The 25,630-nt window shown below is 40.8% G+C and overlaps 2 protein-coding genes across 4 annotated transcripts; both read left to right on the plus strand.

Moving 5' to 3' along the window:
* Nucleotides 1–1,231: 1,231 nt before the first annotated feature.
* LOC146975693 (TRPM8 channel-associated factor homolog) lies at nucleotides 1,232–11,590 on the plus strand. Of its 2 annotated transcripts, none has more exons than XM_085794909.1 (12): nucleotides 1,232–1,313; nucleotides 4,064–4,737; nucleotides 5,571–5,787; nucleotides 5,938–6,235; nucleotides 6,676–6,977; nucleotides 7,659–7,833; nucleotides 7,925–8,019; nucleotides 8,205–8,415; nucleotides 9,033–9,269; nucleotides 9,890–10,113; nucleotides 10,213–10,326; nucleotides 11,137–11,590. In XM_085794909.1, exons 2-12 carry the CDS (start codon nucleotides 4,091–4,093, stop codon nucleotides 11,377–11,379), a joined length of 2,763 nt encoding a protein of 920 aa, XP_085651035.1. In that variant the 5' UTR covers nucleotides 1,232–1,313; nucleotides 4,064–4,090; the 3' UTR covers nucleotides 11,380–11,590. The 2 variants fall into 2 exon arrangements, with proteins under 2 accessions (XP_085651035.1, XP_085651036.1); XM_085794910.1 differs by having other exon boundaries at nucleotides 1,248–1,313; nucleotides 4,072–4,737.
* Nucleotides 11,591–13,269: 1,679 nt separating this feature from the next.
* On the plus strand, nucleotides 13,270–24,383 carry LOC146975694 (TRPM8 channel-associated factor homolog). Of its 2 annotated transcripts, none has more exons than XM_085794912.1 (12): nucleotides 13,270–13,442; nucleotides 19,796–20,466; nucleotides 20,847–21,063; nucleotides 21,236–21,533; nucleotides 21,774–22,069; nucleotides 22,246–22,420; nucleotides 22,518–22,612; nucleotides 22,755–22,965; nucleotides 23,190–23,426; nucleotides 23,552–23,775; nucleotides 23,873–23,986; nucleotides 24,107–24,383. In XM_085794912.1, exons 2-12 carry the CDS (start codon nucleotides 19,823–19,825, stop codon nucleotides 24,341–24,343), a joined length of 2,748 nt encoding a protein of 915 aa, XP_085651038.1. In that variant the 5' UTR covers nucleotides 13,270–13,442; nucleotides 19,796–19,822; the 3' UTR covers nucleotides 24,344–24,383. The 2 variants fall into 2 exon arrangements, with proteins under 2 accessions (XP_085651038.1, XP_085651039.1); XM_085794913.1 differs by having other exon boundaries at nucleotides 13,294–13,442; nucleotides 19,804–20,466.
* The last annotated feature ends 1,247 nt before the right edge of the window (nucleotides 24,384–25,630 follow it).

The following is a 25,630-nucleotide window of genomic DNA, read 5'->3' on the forward strand; positions in this document are numbered from 1 at the left end:
ACTGTTAAAGGGACATTGCGTAACTTCTCCTGTTATCTATTCACGAAAATTGATTATTTCGTTCAAAAGTATGTTTTTCATTAATCAGCGTTACACTGACGCTGCGTTCACGTGCAGTCGGGCAGACGGCCGTCGGTAACCAACCAGATGTCATTTTAGTCACAGAAGTCGAGAGAAAGCCGATAAAACGTGGGTCAAGTAAATATGACATCGCCATGACAACATATTGTCACGTGTATTGTTTTGCCTCGTGCTGATGGACCACTTGTTTACATAGAGGCTTGTTTATGCCGTTACGTGCAGCGTCTGCCGTCTGCCCAATTTCACGTGAATGCAGCATGAAAAATATGATTGAGTTGCTTGCGATATACAACCTCAACACTAGATGGGAGTAATTTTTTAAATTACTGAGTGATTTGGTGGCTGCATAATACGTAAGCTAAACAGTCAAACTCCAGCCAGTACAGTAGCTTAATTAGGAAAAAAATATTTTATTTACTGTGCTGCACTCTACCTCCTAATATTAAGTGTGTAAATTTTACAGTGAAGGATGTCACCTCAGAGTTCAGAGAGTTCAGAGTTCAGAAAACTTTATTTATCCCATACGGGCAATTCAGTTTACAGCTCCCAGTTCAATTAAGTTAGAAAAGAAAAGCACAACACATAAAGCAGTCATTCATTGGACATTCAGCTCTGACAGTTCAGTAAATCAGTTCAACTCACGGTTTCCCAACAGCGATATCAGATATTGCCATCAACTGTAATTTATCAATGACTTGACTATTGGTTTGATTGTGTGTATTGTGCATCTATTAACCCCCTGTAATGCTTAAAATGTGTTATATTACATAATATGTACTCTTTAAAAAATTACCTATTTAAATAAAGATTGTGTTTTTGAACACAGTAATATGATGGTATTGGTTTGTGTCATGCAATTTTTTTTAATGTACAGTAAAAAGCCATGGGTGGGTGTAGCACTGGTCCAGCCCCATTTGTCCACCAACTGGATGAACAGGTCTTTTAAAAACTCACAGCCAGGGTGCGTCCTCATCTCCTTTTTCTTATTTTGTTAACTAGTGAAAACAAACACACGGTGTTGATGGAAAGGAAATTCCTTTCAGCCTCCTCCTGACCAGTCATCAGCCCCCTTCGTCCAATAGTAGCTGACCTGAGCTGAGAAAGTCCCTCCTACTCCTGTTATTACGCACGTCCACTCCTCTCTCCTGTCAGACAGTGGATTCCCTGTTTGGAAACCTGCTGTGTGGCTGTCCTGTTACTGAAGAGGAAAAACAACCCAACGTAAATTTCAGGTAAAATAAAATTTAATTTTGCTCTATGTGGGGGTTTGGGATGAAAAAACAGCAGAGATTTTGTCATCTATACTTTGTAACTTGATATGTAAATGTAAATAAGGGCAAAATACTAATCTCACGCAGCAACAGGTTGAGCAGGATAGTTTGGATGTCCAACCCAGATGCGATATGAAGCCTATTCAGAGTGCATTGGGTCAAATGCTATACTGTAGAACCACCTCACCCGCCTCTTTTGGAGCAGCAGCGGCTCCACTCTGAGCTTCCTGGCTCAGCTCCCAGTCTGCACAGGTACAGCACCTGTGTTACTGCTGGTGCTGTACCAATCCTCCAGTTAAAGCAGCAACGTGTTCCCTTCCCAAAAAGAGAGCAATGCACCATTTTCCAACAGAGAATCATGGCCTCAGATATGGAGGTGTTGACTTTTATCACAGCGTCATCATTCTTCGTAGGCGATTCATTCTGGGGTTCCCAAACCACAGACAAGAGACAACCCACAGCGTCCAACAAGAACCGGAGATTTGCCTTCTTGCCATGTAGCTACACTTGAACCAGACGGCCTGTTGTAGGCTTGTACCTAGTAACCTCTACAGAAACCCAAGACTTCTCCATGTCCACAAAACATTTATATTATGGACTGGATGAACAAACATTTTAAGGGTAAAGAGTTCTTCCAACGCTGCATCCTCCTTCTCAGACATGTTTGCTGGGTTCAACATTTAAGTTCCAGTGTTCTTGCCTCCGCCAAGTGATATAGCTATCCTACAGTGGCTACTACACCAATGTCAGCAGTTTTCCCACACTGGGACAACTTGGACCAATACTTTGACTTTGAGTGTTTTCTCTATGTGTTAAAGCAAGGCTACAGATATTAAAGCAGAAGTAAGCGGAATTTTTGTGTTAATATAAGTCTTAAATAGTTATATCTTCCGACGGCAATATAGAGTGTTTGGTCCGAAACACGGGTCTGTCAGTCACTCTGCTCTGCTGTAAGCCGAGGAGAAAACTTTCCTTGTATCCTACAACCTTTATCCAATGAGGAGAGAGAACGGCATAAAGGGCCGGTCCTCTCTGTGTGTGCAGCCAAGGGATGCGCGTGAATGTGACGTAGGGACGAGGGCGGGGACTGCTAACTCCATCGGCTGACAAGAAGTTAGCCAAAACAACCGGATCGCTTACTTCTGCTTTAAATCTCTATCAGCTCTTGAACTATTTACACAGGAGTGACTGACAAAACACACCCAAGAACAGCTATTAATAAACTATTAATCATGTGACCAGTGCCACCGTATTTTTTCCAAGTGTTGTCTTTCTGCCCACTTTAAGAGCCATCAGTCTGACTCTGGGACATTATTAGTCATCATGTGTCATGTTTGTGGGCTGGGCAGCTCCAGTGCAGCTGCAGCACAGCGGAGCAGCGCGTCACACATGGAGCTGCTGACAGGGAAGTTGCTTTCAGGACCGAACATCCGCCCCAGTCTTTTATATACAGTCTGGTCCAGACACCAGCACGAACCGCTGCTCTAGTACGGTAGTTGTTGCTGTTCAACCGTATCACCGGTAGTCATCGTTACTGACACTGTGTTTGGATTTCCCCCCTGGTCTGGGATCATGGCGACAAGTTTTACCCGGTGCAGAGTCGAGCGGGATCTTCTTTCCACAGAGGGATAATGATGCATTCATGACAACTCAGAAATACGGGACCTAGTTCCTACTCTTCCTGTATTAGCTTAAAACGGGACGCAAAAAGTGGGCGGACGGTGTTCCCTGACTACACTCCTTTGTATCTATTTTAATGCTTGGTAAAAGCTGCTGCCTATAAAAGCATAGCAAGGTTTTATTCATATTTGCGGAACAGTAATGCGAAAGTAGGAGTGTTACAAACAGTCCCAGACTACAGACTCGGGCTTGGCAGGTAAATCAGCTGTCTGTGGATCGGTGCCGTGGGTTTCTGTACCTGCACACGGGCTTGCAGGAATACCACGATATTACAGTAAGCCTAGTTGAGCTCCCCTGCACAACAGAGACACGACACCGGGAAACTCTTAAAACACAAATAAGGTTAATATGCTGAGAAGAGCTGTATGTTTGTCTGAATATATAATTTCAATGGCCAGCACAAGCGCATAATAGAGTATCTATTGCAAGAGCAATGTTGTCATATATGCCTATCTATTAGCCTATTCATAAAATATAAGTTTATAACAGATAGAAAAAATGGTAACATTTGTCTACATATAGGTAGGCTATGTGACATCTCCATGTTTTTATATTACATTATATATCTAATTGTTTTCAAGTTTATTAAAATATGCTTGCATACTTTTGACATTTGAATTCTGGGAGACAGGTCTCAGATTTTCAGATCCCATGTTTATAATATCAATATTTACTGACAGGCTTTGATTTATTTATGTCTATGATGTCATGTCCATGTTATATTTTTATAACATATGTGTCAATACATGTGCATATATTACACCTGAATCTGGGCACTTATGTGAAATGTTGACAATTTTGACCATAATAACTGTAGAAAAGGACATTTATTGGACTGAAACAGTGTGAGGGGAATTATCTGTGTGAAATAAGACATACAATCTTGATAGTGAACTGATCTTTGTTTTTATTGCTGCTGAATTTTACCTGTAATTTGCATGAATTTTACTTTTGTTGCTGCGGTACTGTTTCTGGAGTCCATAACACTAATGTAGTTTTTCTTTTGGTATATCCACCCTCTGCTTCATTAGATCTTCAGAGCACCAGTCCGTCTCACCATGGCCACCCAGCCCACCCCAAACCACCATGAAAGGGCCTACATGTCCCTGATGAGAGGCTTGAGAGAGCTGGATCTCCGCGGCCCTGCTGTTCCAAGTGATCTGGTTCTGACCGGAGACCACGCCTTTCCTTTGGCCATGAACAGTAAAGGCCAGGTCCCGATGGCCGCCTCTCTCTACGGCCGTGGAAGGATTGTGGTTCTTGGTCATGAGGCCTACCTGACGGCTTTCCCTGCTCTGGTAGAGAACGCCCTGACGTGGCTGAGAGGAGATGGATCTGACAACCTGTCTGTGGGGATCCACAGGAACGTAAAAGCAGTCGCTGATAACCTCAGCAAAGCCAGCTTCCAAGCCAGTGTTGTCGGGGCCTTAAGTGACAATCGGGGGGTCGGTGTGTATGTGACAGACGCCTACAGTGTGGGTGCAGACCCGAAGCACCTGGTGGCGTTCCTGAAAGCTGGAGGAGGAGTTCTCATCGCAGGTCAGGCGTGGAGCTGGGCTGCAGATCACCCCAAAGACAACGTGCTGCTTCAGTTTGGAGGGAATAAGGTTTCTGGCGTAGCAGGGATCTACTTCTCAGGGAAACAAAGTGAGGCAGAGTACCTGCCTGTCTACCCTCAAATCCCTTCCTCCTGGATGGCTGTCGTGTGAGTACCTCTTGTTCTTTGAACGTTTTAAAGGTGTACAGAAAAGAAAATTGAATTTGAGCCCACTCTGGATCATAAAATTAGTGTAATAACTCATCTTTCAGACGATGTAGCCCAAACTTTGCGCAAAATTCTATTTTTGAGTAAATCCGGGATGAAAGTGTGGTATTTTTTTTCCGCATTGGATAATGCAGGCGCACAGATTATACATCAGCCTGCTCACGATTCATCAGCCACTCATTTGGATCCGTCAATCAAACGTCTGAGACACGCACACACACACGGAGCTCGGGCTCGCCCCAAGCTTTGAATATCCCGCCCGCTCGATAACGACCAATCAAATTTGTTTTCCTTACTCAGGTAAACTCGTGTTGCAGTTTATGACAACTCGGCGCGACAAACAGGACAAACGGCCATTTCTGTACAGCTTTAAACTGTTATTAGTTTTGAAGGTATAAAATTAAAGTATTGGCTAATAAAAAGGCTACTTGTGGGAAATTTGAGGATCACTGAAGTTATTGAAATTTATTTTAAGCGCAGCATGAATGTCTATGTCAAATTACATGTTGGTCCTTCCAGTAGTTGTCAGAAAGATTTCTGCTTCATTGGGGTTGTTAGAGGAAGTCAGGGGGTCACCAAAAGGGCAGTCGCCATCAATTTTATACATGTTTTTGTGGCGATCCATTCAGTGGCTGTTGAGACTTTTCATTCACTATTTAAGTGGTGGACCGACTCACTGACATACTGATGGAGCTTGTATAAAGAATGTGAACAGCCCTGAAAATGAAAATGATTATTTTTCCTTTTCCATTCTCCATTTTTCTGACTTATAGACTTGGTAAGGACTTTGAAGACGACTTGGAGTTCTTACTCCAGGGGGTTCCAGAGTTTGACTTCGGGGGTGAAGCTTACTGCTCTGAGGTCCTGGTCCACGGCCCTTTAGCCTTCCCCATAGGTACCACTGAGGATGGAAAAGCGTTCCTGGCAGGAGCCTACTATGGGCAGGGAAGAGTCATTGTGATCTCACATGAAGGACTTTTGGGAAGAAAGGTGCCGTGTGGATTAGGAAGTAGAAGTTACTAAATGAGATGACTGTTGGCTATTTTGCTAATTCATTAGACATATGTTTAATCTGCCACATATTTGTATGTTTTTGACTAACTATTGTCTTCTTTTTTGGTTAACAAACCTTCATTACAGGCACTTGCCCCGTTTTGGACCAATGCCCTGCACTGGCTGGATGAAGGCAGGAATGGGGTTGTTGGAGTAGCACCAGGCCTTGAGGCAGCCCTTACTCTCTTCAGCGAGTCAGATTTTAATTGTAAGAAGACAAACCTCAAAGAAGACCTGAGTGTGTTTGTGTGCAAAGCATACAGTGATCAACAAATGGAGGAAATCCAAAACTTCGTAGCAGAGGGAGGGGGCCTGCTGATTGGTGGGCATGCCTGGTACTGGGCACAGACACACAATGGACAAAACCCAGTGACAGAGTTTTCAGGTATGATAATGCACATTACACATTGCCAAGTAATTATATATACCAGTGACAAACCTGAACCACCAACGGCACCATAAACATTGCATATTTGCAATTATGGACTCAAGCAACGTCTCAGATAAGCTGAGAGGTTTAGACCCAGGACAGACAGTCCTTGTTGATATTATACCACGTGAAATTTACAGAATTGATATTGTATTGTCTGTTGAATCTGGTACTGATCAATATTGACTAGATCCTTAGATCTTAAATGATGGTTCAATGGAATAAACCAAAACTATGGAGACCAAGCAATGATTTCTCCATTCTACTGTTACCAACCTGCACAAACTTAAAAAAAGAAGTTGAACTATGAAGGCATGGGCATCAGTCCTAAAATCGCAATAATACAACAAACTGTAACGTGTAGATCGAGTTATATTTCTTGCTTTTTCTTTCAGGAAACAAGATCCTCAACAAAATGGGTTTGAGTCTGCTACAGCATATAATTCGAGGAAGTTCCTTCAAAGCTCCTGTACCCAGCCAGGCCATCAAAGGCACTTACCACTTCCGCCATCTACTGCACCGCTTTGCTGGTCATGTGAACATGGGGGAGGCACTTACTGGGCATGAAGAGAAATGCCTTAAAAAACTGGGTGGGCACTGTGCCAGCTACTTGAGCATGAAGGCTAATGATTGCCCCTCCTATGTACAAGTGATGTCCACTCTCACTGACATCTTGAAGAAGTCAGGCATCCCACAGGTGGGTAGTTTGTATGCAAGGTAGGGGTGGGAATCTCACGATTCGATTAGATTCAGATTTCTGGGGCTACGATTCGATTCAAAATCGATTTTCGATTCAAAACGATTTGATTGATAATGATTTCTGCTTCAGCCTATCAGTGTGCAAAGGATCCTCATGATCTATCTACTCCAGTCTGCTTTGCAAGACAGAATGACTAAAGTGTCTTTTTCACATTTATTGAGTTTTAAACATGTATCCATGCTTAGATGGAATTGTTGAAACTGTTGCATAAAAGCAATATCACATATTGCTTAAGTAACAAAATTAAAAGTGCCTCTTTATTTAAAAAAAAAAATAGTGCAGTTAAACATGCTGCCTTTTAAATTCTAAGGAAATGGAAGCCGTCAGCCAGCAGATTTGTTTCATTTCTTTATTTTTTAAAATCGATTTTGGGACATTTTATATCGATTCTGAATCATATTGAATGAGAATTGCGATTCTTATGTGAATCGATTTTTTGGCACACCCCTAATGCAAGGTCTAAGTTGTTTCTGCCTTTGGTGTTTGGATTCAGGTAATTACTGTTCTGTAAACAGAGGATTCAGTTTTCTTGTGCATACGTGTTGAAGGGATGTGATGTGATATTTACAATGATCTCCAGTACAGATTGCTTTCAAAATATTCAACATTATTTTCAAGGTGTGCAACAGTTGCCCTGCGAAGAGTCCCAAAGACCACCTGCTCCTCAGCATGGCGGCAGACGTATATAAAGTTTGTCCAGATCCTGATGCTCTCCTGCCCTACCTCATCAAGGACAACCCAGCGATGCCGGTTGTCTACAACCACAGGATCATGGTTAATGTTAACACAGCAGGTCAGACCACATTAATGTGGACAAATACAGAACAGAAGTGCAACAAGTAACGTAAGTAAAGTAAATTTAACTGGTTTGCAATTACGTTTAGAACGAGAGGAGTGGATCAGTACAGGTCTTTACCTCTCCCCTGGCATGAAGACCTACATGGCCATACCCGCAGCCCTCGTCAACAAGGATTGGAAGGTACAGTCTGCAAATCAAATAAAACAAGTGTGATACAGTTGATAATTAGGGACAAAGCTAAAATTAAAGTTTAGATTATAGCTTTCTATAAAAAGTAGCTTTGCACTTCCTCTGCAAAGGGGCTGGTAATGAGTGTTGGGTCCAGGTCTTCAAGGCAGTAACACATTTTCCTTTTTCTTCCTCAGGTCCAGATCGGCTGTCAGACAGACAAACTGAATGCTGAAGAGTTAAAGAGAGCTCCATCAGTTCATGAACGATTCCCCATAACCTCAGAGATGATGCAGGTGTGGAACCTGTGGGGGGGGCTCATCTACCTGGTGGCCCCGCCCAAAACACAAGTGCAGGGGGTAGAAGTCATGGTGCAGATTTCTGTACCTGCACCATATTATAAATCCGGTAAGTGTTTGATGGGTGACACTGCTACATGTGCAAAACTGGGATTTTTTTTAATGCTGTTTTGCTATTCAGTAGGTATTCCTGGGATTTATTTACATCACTGCATAAGATAAATGATGGGTTTGTGGAGGTAAGAACTGAGGGTTACTATAGGTCAGTTGAGAAAAGGCAGGGTCTGACTAGATAATACAAATTGGCATATCTGTTGATGGTTTTTCTTAGAAATATTATAACAACTAAAATGCCATACATTTTGTATAGAAAATTATTTTAGTTCAAACATACATAATTACTCAACTCGACATGCTGCTGGAGGTTATTTTATTTTACCCAGGGCACTCTCTCAAGGTAAAGTATTCATAGAGCTATGAAGGAGTGGAATGCCCTTCCGAATTATGTTATACAACAAAGAAATATGGTTAGTTTTAAAATGTAACTAAGAGATTATTATTTTGATCACAATTTTGACCATTAGTAGCCTATATTTGTAAATTGGGTCTTGGCATCCTTGTTGTGTAGTGATTCAATGTAGGAGCGGGAAATATATGTTAAGTGTTTGTCTTGGATGTTTTGTTTTGTACGCGTATGTATTAAGTATGTGTTTTCTGTCTCTCCAGGTGTAACAACAGCAGCTGACTGGTCCTTGCTGCGCACTGCTCCCTCTCCCTGGGCAGAGTTGGAGTTTGACAACATCATCCTCACTGTCCCGTCCAGTGCTGTTCGAGACCTGGAGCGCCCTGACAAGTTGGCGGCACACTGGGACGCCATGATGAGAGGAATCGCTGATCTTGCTGCCATCCCACACAAGTTTCCCCGGAAAGAACGTTTTGTGGCAGATGTGCAGATTTCCCATGGTGAGTGAGTGATGAGATGGGGCGTGTCACAACCATAGACTGTAAAAAATATGGACGTAGCATCCGTGACGTCACCCATTGGTTTTGGGGAGTCGTTTTTGTGACTCAAATATGGCGGCCTGAACAGCGCCATGTTGGATTGGCCGGCCGAGAACCCGCCCACTGGCCTCGAAGCAGCTGTCCACGGAGCTGCTCGGACCTGTCACTCAACGTTTCCGCGCCCTAATTGGCGAGAATTTTAACCTAATAATAGTAAAACGGTAGAGTTAAAAAAAAAATCACCCCCCTCAGAGTGTGTGCGGGGGTAGAAACTATCGGTTGAGACCAAAAAACGTTCTGACACCGGGCTTTGATCATGTTTATTGAGGATGTAAAGTCTGCGATTTTAACATGGGGGTCTATGGAGAATGCTGCTTTCTGACACCAGCCCCCAGAGGAAGCCGAGGGGATTGCAGTTTTTTGAACGCGGAAGTGAGCTTCACTTCTCAGACCGACAACTGCCCCCTTGGTCACAACTCATAATGGATGATGAGAGGCATGGTACAGCAACATGAGTATTCCTCAACCACAACTAACCCTATAGACTGAGCATCACTTTTTTCCACTTTTCCTCTGCCCAGGTTGGATGCATGCAGGTTATCCCATCATGATGTTTGACAGTGCAGCCTCTGAGCTGATCAACATTGACAAAGCCAAGACTAAAGGCATATGGGGCCCCATCCATGAACTGGGACACAACCAGCAGAGAGGATGCTGGGAGTTCCCACCGAACACCACAGAGTGCACATGCAACCTGTGGTCAGTGTACGTGCACGAGGAAGTGCTGGGGATCAACAGGGCAAAGGTGCAGTAAATCAGTTTTGTTTTGAGACCAGTGTCTGTTCAGAAAGTTTTTCAGTTTGGGCTTATAATGTTTTACAACCTTCTTCTCTTCTTCATGTAGGCTCACGAATGTCTGACTCCAGAAAATCGAAAGAAACGAATAGAGGAGTATGTCAAGGGGGGTAAGAAACTCGACAGCTGGGCAGTGTGGGTGGCCTTGGAGACATATTTGCAGGTAAGAAACAGAGGAATGATTGCTTAATCAATAAGGGTCAGCTGCTACTCTGAGTTGTCAGTCACATTGGACTGTAGGACATAGGACTTTCTGTATAATGGTATTTATGTACTCTGAACAGTTTTTTTTCTAACCTGTAACTATTTTGAATTTAAGGGTCAGTCATTCTGACAGTGGGTGTTCAGACTCTTGAGACCTTTGTGGCTGAGAGAGGCTGCATTTGGCCAAATAGCAAAACTCTGTCTTTATTTTAATGATAATTTATTATTTACTGGCTGTTCCCTTTGGTTAGACAAAGGGTTGAAATAAATTCTCCAAACCTCAATAGGCCTCTGCTGTTTCTTATTCCTCACCAGGACCACTGGGACTTAGTTTCTCATTACAAATAAGTCAACAAAAATATTGACGGACAAATCAAAGGACCTTTTGTATGAGTGAATCATTACCGAGTTTGATCACTGTTGACTATTAAATTGCATGGTTAGCATGTTTCAAGTCAGCTAGCACATGGTGTTTTGTCATGGCTGATAGGGTGGGGACGGCTGCAACAATATCTTGCAACTGTCCCCATGCTAAGCAGCCATATCAAAACAGACCACACAGAAGTTTTGTTTTTGAATTTCAAGATTTTATTTTAAATAAGTGCATAGGTAATCACACCGGAGGGCAAAGTTTTTTGCCTCCACATTGACCACTGGGACAATTTCTCATTACGAATAAGTCAACAAAAATATTGACTGAAAAATCAAAGGACAACACTTTTTTTTTTCTTTTTACATTTCTCTCTGCCCTTTTGTTCTGACACTATAGCTCCAGGAGAAGTTTGGCTGGGATGCCTTGAAGAAGGTGTTTGCAGCTTACCATGGCATGAGCAACTTTCCTGGTGACAAAGAAGGAAAGATGAACCTGTATGCGGAGACTTTCTCCAAGACACTGGGGATGAACCTGTGTGGGTTCTTCAAGGCCTGGGGCTGGCCCATCAAACCAGCCACAGAGGAGAAAGTCTCCAACCTGCCGACCTGGAGTGACCACCCCATGGTCCAGTATGGCTGAACTTAAGACTGCTTCCATCTGGCTGAAATGCAAAGAAATTGGTGTTAGTTGATAAGCGGGTAATCAGTTATTAACTATGTGTAGAACTGGGCTGATATATTTTTATTGTGGAAGTTATTTCAAATAATAATGAAGGGAAATGTCAATGGTGTAGAAATATTAGATTATTTTACTACAAATTAGGTCAGAACATGGACATTGTGCAATAAATAATATGCAATATATTTGTCTGCATTATTAAATGTTTTATAAATAAAATTACAGTACACACAAATTTAGCTGCATACAACCATTTTCTATGTCAAGACTACTAATTTCCGGTTCGAATGCACTAATCCGGTGAAGAACGGTCTTGCATCGATCGGCCTGAAGTAGCTAGCCTACTTTACAATTACAGGACAGTAAAGAGCGTGGGTAAAATGATTTTCCAGCAGTAAAAAAACAAAAACAAAATTGTATTTATTTGTATTTGTTTGTACTAGCCAGATCAATGTAATTAGTGCCATCTGTATGCCTACCTATTATACCAGCATTGGCAGCTTTGTGTCTGAGTCTGCTCTGTCTAAACCCAAGATGGAGAAACCTTCCCAGTAGCTCCATCCTGACCCAGAATTGGATTTTCTTCTCCTCCAGGTGTAAGTCACTTGTTTACGTTTACTAACCCCTTCTATGGCTAGCTCGTTGTGTTAAAGACTAAAACAAGACGTGTGTTTTGGTCTGAGATGTTGTGTAGCACGACACCTAGTGGCAGCAACAGTACACTAACAAATTCTACCTCCTCTCTCATCTTTAGCCCTAGTTACTCTCTGAATCTATGGATGCTGTGATTGACAGCTATATAGCTGACACTGCATTGCTCGCAAAAAATCTTCTCAATTTTCCCTCTGTGGTAAACACATAGAGTTGTCTTCTATCAAGGAAGCAGCTAAATCCTTAAAGGTAAAATGACACAGTAATTTGTTGTTCAGAGTGTCCCTGACAGTAAAACTCATTAAAGTAAATGAATCAATTTTTATATGTACCATGAAACGTGGCTTCTCTTGGTTTAAGATAAAGAAGAAACAAAGAAAAACAAAGGAGACAGCAATAAAAAAATAAAATAAAATAAAAGGTGATTAGTTCAGTAGATGTAAATCCCCCTCTAGTTTTAGCTTTATTCTCTTTTGTTGTCTGTATTGTGTGTCTGTTGTTGTGTTTGTCTTGCTATGGACCCTCAGTCTGAAATAAAGATATATAGCTACTATTATAGGCCTATGCAGTTGAGCAAAAAAATAATGTTCAACCTTTAGGGCAAAAAAAAAAAAAGGTCTTCAATATTATGTGGTTCATGTGGAGATAATCCAGTTCATTCATTGTAGTGCCATTGCTGTCTTGCTTCAAAAGCCTTCTGTCAAAATAGGGCAACATTATTTGACTGGGTTTTAAGTGCTTTATAAATAAAGTTGGTATGGTATGGTAAAGCGAATCTTAGTAAAACAGATGGTCAGTTCCATGTGGCATTATATCTAGCCTACTGCAGTTTCTTTGTCAGACTCTATTGACCAATGACCAGACAGCAGCATACTGTATCTGAGGCCATCTGAGTTTACTAAGGGTGCTAATCTGGACCAAGTTTTACTTTCGCTTCCTCAGTGTTGTTATAACTGTGATCATCAGCTCTCTTACTGTTCACACATTCTGCCTCTGTGTTTTTCCAAGTGTTGACTTCTGTCGACTTCAAGGGCCATGTTATCAGTCTGGGATATTAGTCATAATGTGTCATGTTTGTTTGTGGTCTGGGCAGGTCCAGAGTACAGCAGAGCAGCGCGTCACAAGGGGTTGACAGAGAAGTTACTGTTAATGCCAACTTCCGCCTCAGTCCAGAATGCATCCTGGAGTGCGAACAAACTAGCCTACCAGGCTGCTTCTCTGTCGTTGTTGCTGCTGATCTTCATCTGTAGGCCTATTTTACAGCTTGGTAAAAGCTGCTGCTTAATAACATAGCAACGTTTTATTCAAAGGACTTAATAGGTGTCGAAAGTCCCCGACAGCCCCGGACTGAAGACTCAACTCGGTCCTTGCAGGTGAGTCAGCTGCCGGTGGGTTTTCTGTACCTGCACACGGTCTTGCAGGAATATCATATCGGTTTACTTTTTCTCTTCGCATCTATTTGAGTAATTCGTTTAGGTCCTCTGCACAACAAAGACACCAGGAAAATGTTAAAAAGTTTATTTTAAAAAAATGTTTTAGTGCTAAAGGCATCACTACATTTTAAAGAGTAGGCAATGGTTTGTTTAGGCTTACAAAGCACACATAGGCCTATTTGTGTTTGCCAGATATGTAAATGTGGAATTCTCTATATAATTATTGATCACATATGTGCTTTTATTTTGTATATGCTGTATGTTATAAATTGAAATTCAATTAATGCATTAGTTATTGTGTGGGTACTTGCTGACTGTTCCTTTCATGAAAATTTTGGAAATGGACATTAGTGCACATAAAGATCATTGGGACTGTAACAGTGAGAGATGAATTATTTGTGTGAATATGAAATAAGACCTGCAATCCGAATAGTGGACTGATCTTTGTTTTTATTAGGGGCGCTGCCCAGACCCTATTGTTTTCCTCAATGTTCTTCTTCTTCCAAGGAAATCCTTCTTCCAATGAATAATCATCAGTGAAAAAACTTTTCAGAAATGTCCGGCCCTATACCAGATAACATTTCTACCAAATCAATGGTACATCCCAGGTAAAAAAGTAATATACTTTAATGTACTAAAAATGTACTTAATTTTCTGAAAGTACATTTCTAGCACATTTTGACTTTATGTGTTAAAATAAAGTAAACCAAAAATATATTATAAATGTATTAATTAAAAATATATTATTCCCTCAGTAGTACTTCAGTTTACTTAGATAAAGTACACTATTTAGTGCTAATACTTGAATTCATATTAAGTATATTCATATAAAATATACTAACACTGAAATATATATAAGTGTTTGTTTAGTATATTTATTTATTATGTACTTCGAATGTGTTAAATATAAGTTTAATGTCAGTGTATTTGCAGCTACTTTTATCAAGTGCACTTTTAGCACCCTTTCAATAAGTTCACTTTTATAACACTTTTTTCATATCATTGTTAGCACAGCAGTGTTAAAGTGCACTTAAAATAAGTATATTAATAATTGAATACTACTTCAGTGGTAAATTAGTGTATTCTTCATAAGTACACTATAAACCAGAACAAATTCATCAGTATGTAGCCATTTCTTTTAGTGTGCTAAGATCAGTTAAAATAATAAAAAAGTTTAAAAAAAAAGTAAAAAATAGAAAATAAAAAAAAAGTAAAATAATGTACAACAACAATTAATTTCTGCAGCTGACCTTCTCTCTTCAACCTTTTAAAATAATGTATTTTACCAGCAAAATGCAACAATGCTGTTATGTAACAATACCTTTTCTAATTGAAAAAATATCCTTACTTTTCTATTTCAATTTTAAAATGTTAGCAATTAGTGTTATTAAGTAGCCTATTTGGATTATTTCAACACCACCGTTGTTTTTATGCAATATTTAAAAATCCATCCATTCTCCAAATTTAATGGTGAATTTTGAATAAACATGAACATCAACAATAGAGCACCTTTCAATTGACCATGTGCTTTTATATAATGCAGTAGTCACCAGTATTTCTAATTAAAAAACAGTACAACCTTGTGTATTTCTTATCACATGGAAGGTTATCGCTCTGGGTACGTGCGCATGGACAACTACGGTGGCCGAGAGGGAACATACATTACCGTGTGTCTTTTTACAGTCTATGGGTGCACACCGTTAATATAATACATCCATGGTGTACACAGACTTTTAAAAAATGTAATTACTCTTTTTTTTTTTTTTTTTTGCAAGAACGTAGAGTCTGCGTCTGACAGACAATTTTGTCAGAATTTAAAATTTACATGTGGTGGACATTTTTCAAATTGACCCTGAAGTACTCGTGGCGCTGTGCTGCCGCTGATTGGTTACCCCCGAATGCAACCTGCTAGATGCTGAGGGAAGCGTTGTCAGTTACGGGATGTTTTATTTTAGCATCGTTCAGGTATTAAAACGGCCGGACCTCTCCAGTGAAGACGGATGGATACAAGTGTGCTGGGGCAGCAGGAAAGCACTTAAAAACAAAGTGGCCGCAAAACTGCTCTTACTCGGAGGTTTGTATTGCTCGTGCATGCTGTGAGATATCTTTTGAATAAATATTCTTTCTACTAATGACTAAGTTAAACAAGATAATAGGCAAACTTATCATTCATAAACTGCATTAGCTAATATCTAGCTAGCTAGCTGTTAGCGGCAGACGGCAGCTAATGCTAGCGTAAATGGTGCTAACTTAGTGCAACTTAAGATGAGATTTTGTGTGAACATTTATGAGCTGCTGTGTGGAGAATGTTTAGCAAAAATTGCCCACTGTAAAGAAAATAAAAATTCTTTGTACAAATTTGTTATGCTAGCACTTGCTGCCAGCCACTACTGTTAGTGATGATTTGATAAAGAATTTGCCAGTGGCTCATGCTAATGATTGTTAATGTTAACCTTGTATGTAATTTATTTTTATGTAACTATGTTTATAAAAAGACTTAAAGTGACTTGTTGTGTATAATATTAGATTTACTGTGGTGCATTTCACGAGACATACAAAATATCTCAAATATTGAGCAAAAGAGGGAAAAAACATGGTTTTGACAGTTTGTCTGATGTATGGTTGTGGTTACAGACAACTACAAGGAGTTGATGGGAAAAAAGAAGCCTTCCTCAAGGATGAGGACATCTGGCACATGGCAGTTGCAAGGAGAAGGACCACACCTTGTACTACAACACATGATGGAAGCAAACCAAAGGTTATTTTTGTTGCTTGTGTTTTTTTCTTTAGAAAACACACTTTAATTAATAGTTATATTGTGTTGCAACTAGGGATGCCACAATACCACTAATTTTATAGATAGTTGCATTCAAATTTGTCTATAACAAAGTCGATAACAGTGTTGCCAACTATTTTCAGTGGGAAGTAGCTAAAGCCTGCAGGAAAAGTCCTGTATGTCGCTAGATAACGTCACATGCTAATTTGCATATATATGATGATGGCATGACTTTATTACATATATACAAAATAAAAAAATATTTTAAATTAAGTTAAACTAAACTGACTGACCAGCGTTTATTTCAAGAGGCTCCTCAATGTGCATCCAAATCTACCTCTAAAACTATATATACAGGCTGTTGCATCGACTGTAACTGAAGTATCATGAACAGAGAGATGATCATGCACTGGAATAAATTCACTATTGTTAACTCTGTCTATTTTGACAAAACAAAATCAAACTCAAATAGTAAAGTTAAAGCAGAAGTAAGCGATCTGGTCGCTAATGCTGCGTTCCAGGCAGGCTTTTGAAACCGTAAGTTACAGCTTCAAGTCACGACTTACGACTTTGTAGCGTTCCAGGCAACCCACTCGTGTTTTTCCGACCTGTTTTACCTGTGAAAGTCACTATAACGGCCACTCGTAACTTCTGACCCGTGAACTCGTACCAGATCAAACTAGTACCACTTCACAGGTCGGAAAAACACGGGTTACGAGTTTCCTTGAACGCACCATAACAGTCCTCGTCCCTACGTCACCACATTCACGGCGTTCCTTGGCTGCACACACAGCCCTGCATGCCGTTCTCTCTCCTCATTGGATAAAAACTGTAGGATACGATAAATGTTTTCTCCTCGGCTCAGAGCAGAGCAGAGGGACTGACAGACCCGTGTTTCAGACCAAACACTCTATGTAAGTGATTGCTGTCGGAAGATATAACTATTTAAGACTTATATTAACACAAATATATCACTTACTTCTGCTTTAAATCATTTAGAATAAAAACGATGGGGATCAGTGATTGGTCTTCTCTGGGGTCAGATGATCCAAATTTGAATAAAAATGTTATGATGAAGAGAAACTGTTTGAAAATGTTGTTAAAGATGTACTTAAATGTACTTTATTATGCACATTTTCCCTGTAATGCCGTGTGTGTTAAAAATAAACTTTTTTTCTACCTCAAGCATGTTCTTATTATTTTTTATGTTTACTTAAAAGTAATTTGAAATTCTAATTAATTATAAAAAAAATATACTTTCTGTGTACCGTTGAAGTGTACTTTAATGAAATACATCTAGTATACTTTCTGCACACATAATTAGTGTACTCACAGTATATTATTTTCGATGTGCTAACAGTGTACTTAGTATACTAATGATATATCATGAGTGCTACTTTAGACATACTAAAGTACAACTTTGTGTACTTATCTGTACTATTTTGAGACACCATTAAGATGAACTATAATATACTTAAGTACAACTTTTTAATTTTTATTTAATTTTTGTAAATATATTTAAAATGCAATAATTAAATTAGAAATACATTTCCAATATATTCTAAATGTATTCATAGTAATTTGAAAAGTGGATTAAAGTATACTTTAAATCGAACTAAAGAACATTATAAATAAGTACAGTATTAGTAGAGAAAAGTGTACTTAAGTATATTTAAGTTGATCTTAATGGTGTCTCAAAATAGTACAGTCAAGTACACTAAGTTGTATTTTAGTATATCTTAAGTAGCAATAATGAAATATCATTAGTATACTAAGTACGTTTTTAGTACTCGAAAATAACACACTTTGAGTACAATAATTTTGTGCTTATGAAGTACACTAAGTGTGCTTAAATTTAGTATGTTAAAGTACACTTTTTTTTCGCCTGGGATGCTACAGTTATGCAACTTTCACCAAAATGTACTGTAGCCCCAATACTGCTGAAACTTTTGTCCACTTTACAAATTATTAAAGCAGAAGTAAGTGATATATTTGTGTTAATATAAGTCTTAAATAGTTATATCTTCCGACAGCAATCACTTACATAGAGTGTTTGGACTGAAACACGGGTCTGTCAGTCACTCTGCTCTGCTCTGAGCCGAGGAGAAAACATTTATCGTATCCTACAGTTTTTATCCAATGAGGAGAGAGAACGGCATGCAGGGCTGTGTGTGCAGCCAAGGAACGCCGTGAATGTGGCGACGTAGGGACGAGGACTGTTATGGTGCGTTCAAGGAAACTCGTATTTTTCCGACCTGTGAAGTCGTACCAGTTTGATCTGGTACGAGTTCACCGGTCAGAAGTTACGAGTGGCCGTTATAGTGACTTTCACCGGTAACACAGGTCGGAAAAACACGAGTGGGTTGCCTGAAACGCTACAAAGTCGTAAGTTGTGACTTGAAGCTGTAATTTACGATTTCTAAAGCCTGCCTGGAACGCAGCATTAGCGAAAACGACCGGACCACTTACTTCTGCTTTAAGTCCAACATTGTTCGTTTCAAAAACTGTAAAACTTACCTAACCTTACCTATCTTTTCCCACAACTTATGCTCAATTTACACCAAACTTGCTAGAGAGCATCTTCAGACTATCCTATACAAATGATCCACAGAGATTTTTGATTTATCAAAAATTGAGCCTACAATGCATGAAAACGTTTGACTGTAAACAGTACTGTATAACATTCAATTCTTGCTAAATACATTTTCAATCTACCTGAAAAAACTGACAATATTTTGGAGTCGTGGTTGATGAAGTTTGGCAAATATCAGAATTCAGAATCTCAAAAACTTTTTGAGAACATTTTGAATTCTGCTCTCATGGGAAAGACTGCAGCAATGTAAGAGTGGCATTTTTAAACGTCGGGTTTTCTCTTATGAAGCAAAACACTTATTGTTAAAAACAAATCACCAACATTTCCATGCTGTCAAGATGCAATTAATGTATTGTCAGATTTTTGTTTAGATAACAGAATTTCTGACATTTTGACATTTTTTAAAACTCTGCCTTGATGACTGCTGCCTGGCTGGTGACTCCCTGAGTCCATTTGAGAAGCCACACCAAGTCTCACTTTCAGTGAATTAGCTCAATGAGTTAGGAGCTGGTTCTTGGTGAAAGAAGTTGTGAATTCAAGCCTCAGCTATAAGGTGATGATGATGACATATCAAAATGCCAGATGTCCTCAAATGGAAATACAAGACAATAGTCCTAATGGTGGCGTTACAGCACACCTCTAAATTTAAAAACAAAATTCATAACAAATCAACCATAGGCTATGTGCTATAGCTTTACAGTAGAACTTTCACTTACAAATTGCATAATTTTGCCTTTAAAAAACCATTGCTGCGCAGCAGCTATAATTGCATATGAATTTTACCTGTAATTTGTAGCAATTTTAATTTTGTTGTTGTGGTATACTGTCTACTGTACATTGTGTGTTACATGTGTGATGGACTGTGAGAAAAATGTACCCTTGGGCCAATAAAGGCATTGATCTACCCACCCTCTGCTTCATTAGATCTTCAGAGCACCAGTCCGTCTCACCATGGCCACCCAGCCCACCCCAAACCACCATGAAAGGGCCTACATGTCCCTGATGAGAGGCTTGAGAGAGCTGGATCTCCGTGGCCCCGCTGTTCCAAGTGATCTGGTTCTGACCGGAGACCACGCCTTTCCTTTGGCCATGAACAGTAAAGGCCAGGTCCCGATGGCCGCCTCTCTCTACGGCCGTGGAAGGATTGTGGTTCTTGGTCATGAGGCCTACCTGACGGCTTTCCCTGCTCTGGTAGAGAACGCCCTGACGTGGCTGAGAGGAGATGGATCTGACAACCTGTCTGTGGGGATCCACAGGAACGTAAAAGCAGTCGCTGATAACCTCAGCAAAAGCTTCCAAGCCAGTGTTGTTGGGGCCTTAAGTGACAATCGGGGGGTTGGTGTGTATGTGACGGACGCCTACAGTGTGGGTGCAGACCCGAAGCACCTGGTGGCGTTCCTGAAAGCTGGAGGAGGAGTTCTCATCGCAGGTCAGGCGTGGCACTGGGCCTCAGAGCACCCTAAGGAGAACGTGCTACTTCAGTTTGGAGGGAATAAGGTTTCTGGTGTAGCCGGGATCTACTTCTCTGGGAAACCAAGTGAGGCAGAGTACCTGCCTGTCTACCCTCAAATCCCTTCCTCCTGGATGGCTGTCGTGTGAGTACCTCTTGTTCTTTGAACGTTTTTAACTGTTATTAGTTTTGAAGTAATTAAACCTCTACTGGACAAATTAAGATTTTGTTGAAGTCACTTGAGGAAAATTTGGGGGATCATTGAAGTTATTGAAATTTATCTTGAGAGCCAAGGTCCATGTCAATTTTCCCAGCAGTTGGCATCAAAACAAACAGTAGGAGTTTTTGCCTGGTCACCAACCATCAATTCTGTGCGTGTGTATGTGGTGATCCATTCAGTGGCTGTTGAGAGATTTTTTAGGCAGGATTAAAGTGGTGAAGAATGGGAACAGCCTTGAAAGTGAAAATTCTTATCTTACCTTCTAAATCCTTTCCCATTCTGCCTTCTCCCTTTTTTTAATTTAGACTTGGTAAGGACTTTGAGGACGACTTGGAGTTCTTACTCCAGGGGGTTCCAGAGTTTGACTTCGGGGGTGAAGCTTACTGCTCTGAGGTCCTGGTCCACGGCCCTTTAGCCTTCCCCATTGGTACCACTGAGGATGGAAAAGCGTTCCTGGCAGGAGCCTACTATGGGCAGGGAAGAGTCATTGTGATCTCACATGAAGGACTTTTGAGAAAAAAGGTGCAGTCAAGATTAGGAAATGAAAGTCACTAAAAGTTTTGATCAGTATGAAAATTATGTGAACCATTTGTAATGACTGTTAGCTATTTTACTAATTAATTACATATGTTTAACCTGCCACATACTTTTTTGACAATTTATTGTCTTTTTGATTAACAAACCTTCACTACAGACACTTGCCCAGTTTTGGAACAATGCCTTGCACTGGCTGGATGAAGGCAGGAATGGGGTTGTTGGAGTAGCATCAGGCCTTGATGAAGCCTTTACCCTCTTCAGCAAGTCAAAGTTTAATTGTAAGACGACAAATCTCAAAGAAGACCTGAGTGTGTTTGTGTGCACAGCATACAGTGATCAACAAATGGAGGAAATCCAAAACTTCGTAGCAGAGGGAGGGGGCCTGCTGATTGGTGGGCATGCCTGGTACTGGGCACAGACACACAATGGACAAAACCCAATGACAGAGTTTTCAGGTATGATAATGAACATTACACATTGCCAAGTAATTGCATATATATAACTCACAAACCTGAACTACTAAAGGCACCAAAAACTTTGGACATTTGCATTTCAAATGATGAGAAAATGTTACCAATCTGCAGAAGCCTAAAGAAGAAGTTGAACTATGAAGGCACGGGCATCAGTCCTATAATCGCAATAATTTAAACTATGTAATGTGTAGATCAAGGCATGTTTCTTGCTTTTTCTTTCAGGAAACAAGATCCTGAACAAAATGGGTTTGAGTCTACTGGAGCATATAATTCAAGGAAGTTCCTTCAAAGCTCCTGTACCCAGCCAGGCCATCAAAGACCACTTCCGCCATCTACTGCACCGCTTTGCTGGTCATGTGAACATGGGGGAGGCACTTACTGGGCATGAGGAGAAGTGCCTTAAAAAACTGGGCGGGCACTGTGCCAGCTACTTGAGCATGAAGGCTAATGATTGCCCTTCTTATGTACAAGTGATGTCCACTCTCACTGACATCTTGAAGAAGTCAGGCATCCCACAGGTGGGTAGTTTGTATGCAAGGTCTCAGTTGTTTCTTCCTTTAGTGCTTGGATTCAAGTAATTACTGTTCTGTTGACAGAGGATTCAGTTACCTTGTGCATACCTGTCGAAGGGATGTGATATTTACAATGGTCTCCAGTACAGATTGCTTTCACAATATTCAACATTATTTTTAAGGTGTGCAACAGTTGCCCTGCAAAGAGTCCCAAAGACCACATGCTCCTCAGCATAGCAGCAGATGTATTTAAGGTTTGTCCAGATCCTGATGCTCTCCTGCCCTACCTCATCAAGGACAACCCAGCGATGCCGGTTGTCTACAACCACAGGATCATGGTTAATGTTAACACAGCAGGTCTGACCACATTAATGTAGACAAATACAGAACTGAAGTGCAACAAGTAACGTAAGTAAAGTTGCAGAAATGTAATTGATTCTCAATTGTGTTTTAGAACGGGAGGAGTGGATCAGTACAGGTCTTTACCTCTCCCCTGGCATGAAGACCTACATGGCCATACCTGCTGCCCTCGTCAACAAGGATTGGAAGGTACAGTCTGCAAATCAAATGAAACAGAACAACTATTGAGTTTAAGTGTGATACAGTAGGGACAGTTGAAATTAAAGTTAAGATTATAGTTCAGAGTCCATGGGTCTTCACAGTAGTAACACATTTTCCTTTTCTTCCTCAGGTCCAGATCGGCTGTCAGACAGACAGACTGGACAATGAAGAGTTAAAGAGAGCTCCATCCGTTCACGAACAATTCCCCATAACCTCAGAGATGATGCAGGTGTGGAACCTGTGGGGGGGGCTCATCTATCTGGTGGCCCCGCCCAAAACACAAGTGCAGGGGGTAGAAGTCACAGTGCAGATTGCTGTACCGGCACCATATTATAAATCCGGTAAGTGTTTGGTGGGTGAAACTGTCACATGTGTAAAGCTGTGGCTGGAACTGCAGTTTGACTACAGGGGAATTTACACAGGTGCAAAAGCTAAAACTATGGGTTTGTGGAGGTAAGAACTGAAGGATACTATAGGTTAGTTGAGAAAAGGTACAGTCTGACTAAATAACACAAATTCAGATTGACTTTTGATCGCACATACTGCTCTGCTCTGTTCTCTCCAGGTGTGACAACAGCAGCTGACTGGTCCTTGCTGCGCACTGCTCCCTCTCCCTGGGCAGAGTTGGAGTTTGACAACATCATCCTCACTGTCCCGTCCAGTGCTGTTCGAGACCTGGAGCGCCCTGACAAGTTGGCGGCACACTGGGACGCCATGATGAGAGGAATCGCTGATCTTGCTGTCATTCCACACAAGTTTCCCCGGAAAGAACGTTTTGTGGCAGATGTGCAGATTGCCTATGGTGAGTGACAAGATGGATAATGCCCCAATCCTGTTGGATGAGACTCAAGGTACACCAACAACAGTATTTCTCTAACACAAGTAACCCTCTAGAGCATCACTTTTTTCCACTTTTCCTCTGCCCAGGTTGGATGCATGCAGGTTATCCCATCATGATGTTTGACATTGCAGCCTCTGAGCTGATCAACATTGACCTCGCCACAAGCAAAGGCATATGGGGCCCCATCCATGAACTGGGACACAACCAGCAGAGAGGATGCTGGGAGTTCCCACCACACACCACAGAGTGTACATGCAACCTGTGGTCAGTGTATGTGCATGAGGAAGTGCTGGGGATCAACAGGGCAAAGGTGCAGTAAATCAGTTTTGTTTTGAGACCAGGGACTGTTAAGGAAATCGCTTAGCTTTTAATTGGGGTTATACAACCTTCTTCTCTTCTTCATGTAGGCTCATGAAAATCTGACTCCAAAAAATCGAAAGAAGCGAAAAGAGGATTATGTCAAGGGGGGTAAGAAACTCGACAGCTGGGAAATGTGGGTGGCCTTGGAGACATATTTGCAGGTGAGAGAGAATTCATGTGTGCACTGTGCAGACAAAATTCTTGAGTCAAATTGTGACTAGGACAATATTTTTAGGCTATATATTTTTTTGCATTTCAATCCCTTTTGTTCTGACACTTAGCTCCAGGAGAAGTTTGGCTGGGATGCCTTCAAGAAGGTGTTTGCTGCTTACCATGGCATGAGCAACTTTCCTGGTGACAAAGAAGGAAAGATGAACCTGTATGCGGAGACTTTCTCCAAGACGGTGGGGATGAACCTTTGTGGGTTCTTTAAGGCCTGGGGCTGGCCCATCAAACCAGCCACAGAGGAGAAAGTCTCCAACCTGCCAACCTGGAGTGACCACCCCATGGTCCAGTAACCTATGGCTAAACTTCAGACTGATGACTGGAATGCAAATAAATTGATGTTAGTTAAGCGGTTATCAACAACTGGGCTGATATCTTTTATTGTGGAAGTGATTTTAAATAACAATGAGGGGAAATGTCAATGGTGTGTAAATATAGTTAATATAATGAGTTCATAACCTGGTCATTATGCAATATAAAATATACCAACAATAAATGTGTGCATCATTCAGTGTTCTATAAATAACAGTAGCTACACACAAATTTTGCTGCATAGCCTACCATCATTTCCTATGGATTACTAACTTCCGGTTCGAATGCTCATCGCTACGGTAACGGTCGATTAAGCGGAAGTAGCACTCAACAATGAAGTGCATTGGTGAAACTAATCTTCAACACTGAGGAAACCCAATTTTGTCCAACAACGAAAACAACCGTGGATTTTCTTCCCCCTCCAAGTGTAAAAGTAAGTCGGTGTTTACATGATGTTACACAGGCCTACATGTGTTCAGCGACCAGCGAGGCTGATGAATTGCAAACTGGCGATGCTAGTGGCGGCTAATAGTTTTGGTTTGGACTGTTTGTGTTTTGTCGGCTCTCTTATGCATGGAATAACTTAATTCAGCTGTGCGTCTTGTTAAACATTTACTCTGTTTTGCGGTGCTAGTTCTTACATTTGGTTACTTCAGAGCGGAAAAGACGTGTCTTTTGGTCGGAGATTCTGTTTGCTGTAGCGCGACATCTAGTGGCAGCAACGGTGGCTTACAAAATTACAATTTCTATGATCCATGTTTTTGAGTCATATGTGAACCCGCTTCACACAAGGAAGCCTGTGGACGCAGATTTTTTTGTTGCATGAGTCTATGGACACATAAGTAAGTAGACTTGTTGTTAGCCATCTTTGAATGTATTTACAGTATATATATTTTTTAGTGTCTTGTAAGCCCATATGGCATGGTAATGTATGCCACCTAAATAAACAAATCAGTCAACCAATCAGTCTATGAAGGTAGCCTACCTCATCCTCACTTACTGTAGCTCTAGTAACTCTTCTCCTGCATTCAAATTTGACAACGTTCAATCCTCAAAATCTTCATTAAACAAAACAGGGGAAAAAGCATTTCCATAAAATAGTTTCAAGACTGTAAAGTCTTTAGCTTTAAAAACAATGGACTGATTCTCACACTTACACACTGCAGAATTGAACAGGAACTCCAGACTGTGTAGCCTACAACTTTGAGCAAATTGCTTAACATTACACATTCGACCCCTTGTTAATAACAATTACTGATTAGGCCCCA

The sequence above is a fragment of the Trachurus japonicus genome, chromosome 13, assembly GCF_045865225.1.
Source record: "Trachurus japonicus isolate A0001 chromosome 13, Traja_1.0".
Taxonomy (NCBI): domain Eukaryota; kingdom Metazoa; phylum Chordata; class Actinopteri; order Carangiformes; family Carangidae; genus Trachurus; species Trachurus japonicus.

Coding starts and splice junctions, on each gene's coding strand:
- LOC146975693 (XM_085794909.1), top strand. CDS start 4,091: ATGGCCACCCAGCCCACCCCAAACCACCATGAAAGGGCCTACATGTCC. Junction 8,416..9,032: donor TGCACCATATTATAAATCCG/GTAAGTGTTTGA, acceptor CTGTCTCTCCAG/GTGTAACAACAGCAGCTGAC. Junction 10,114..10,212: donor TGGGGATCAACAGGGCAAAG/GTGCAGTAAATC, acceptor TTCTTCATGTAG/GCTCACGAATGTCTGACTCC.
- LOC146975694 (XM_085794912.1), top strand. CDS start 19,823: ATGGCCACCCAGCCCACCCCAAACCACCATGAAAGGGCCTACATGTCC. Junction 21,064..21,235: donor AAGGACTTTTGAGAAAAAAG/GTGCAGTCAAGA, acceptor CCTTCACTACAG/ACACTTGCCCAGTTTTGGAA. Junction 23,987..24,106: donor CCTTGGAGACATATTTGCAG/GTGAGAGAGAAT, acceptor TCTGACACTTAG/CTCCAGGAGAAGTTTGGCTG.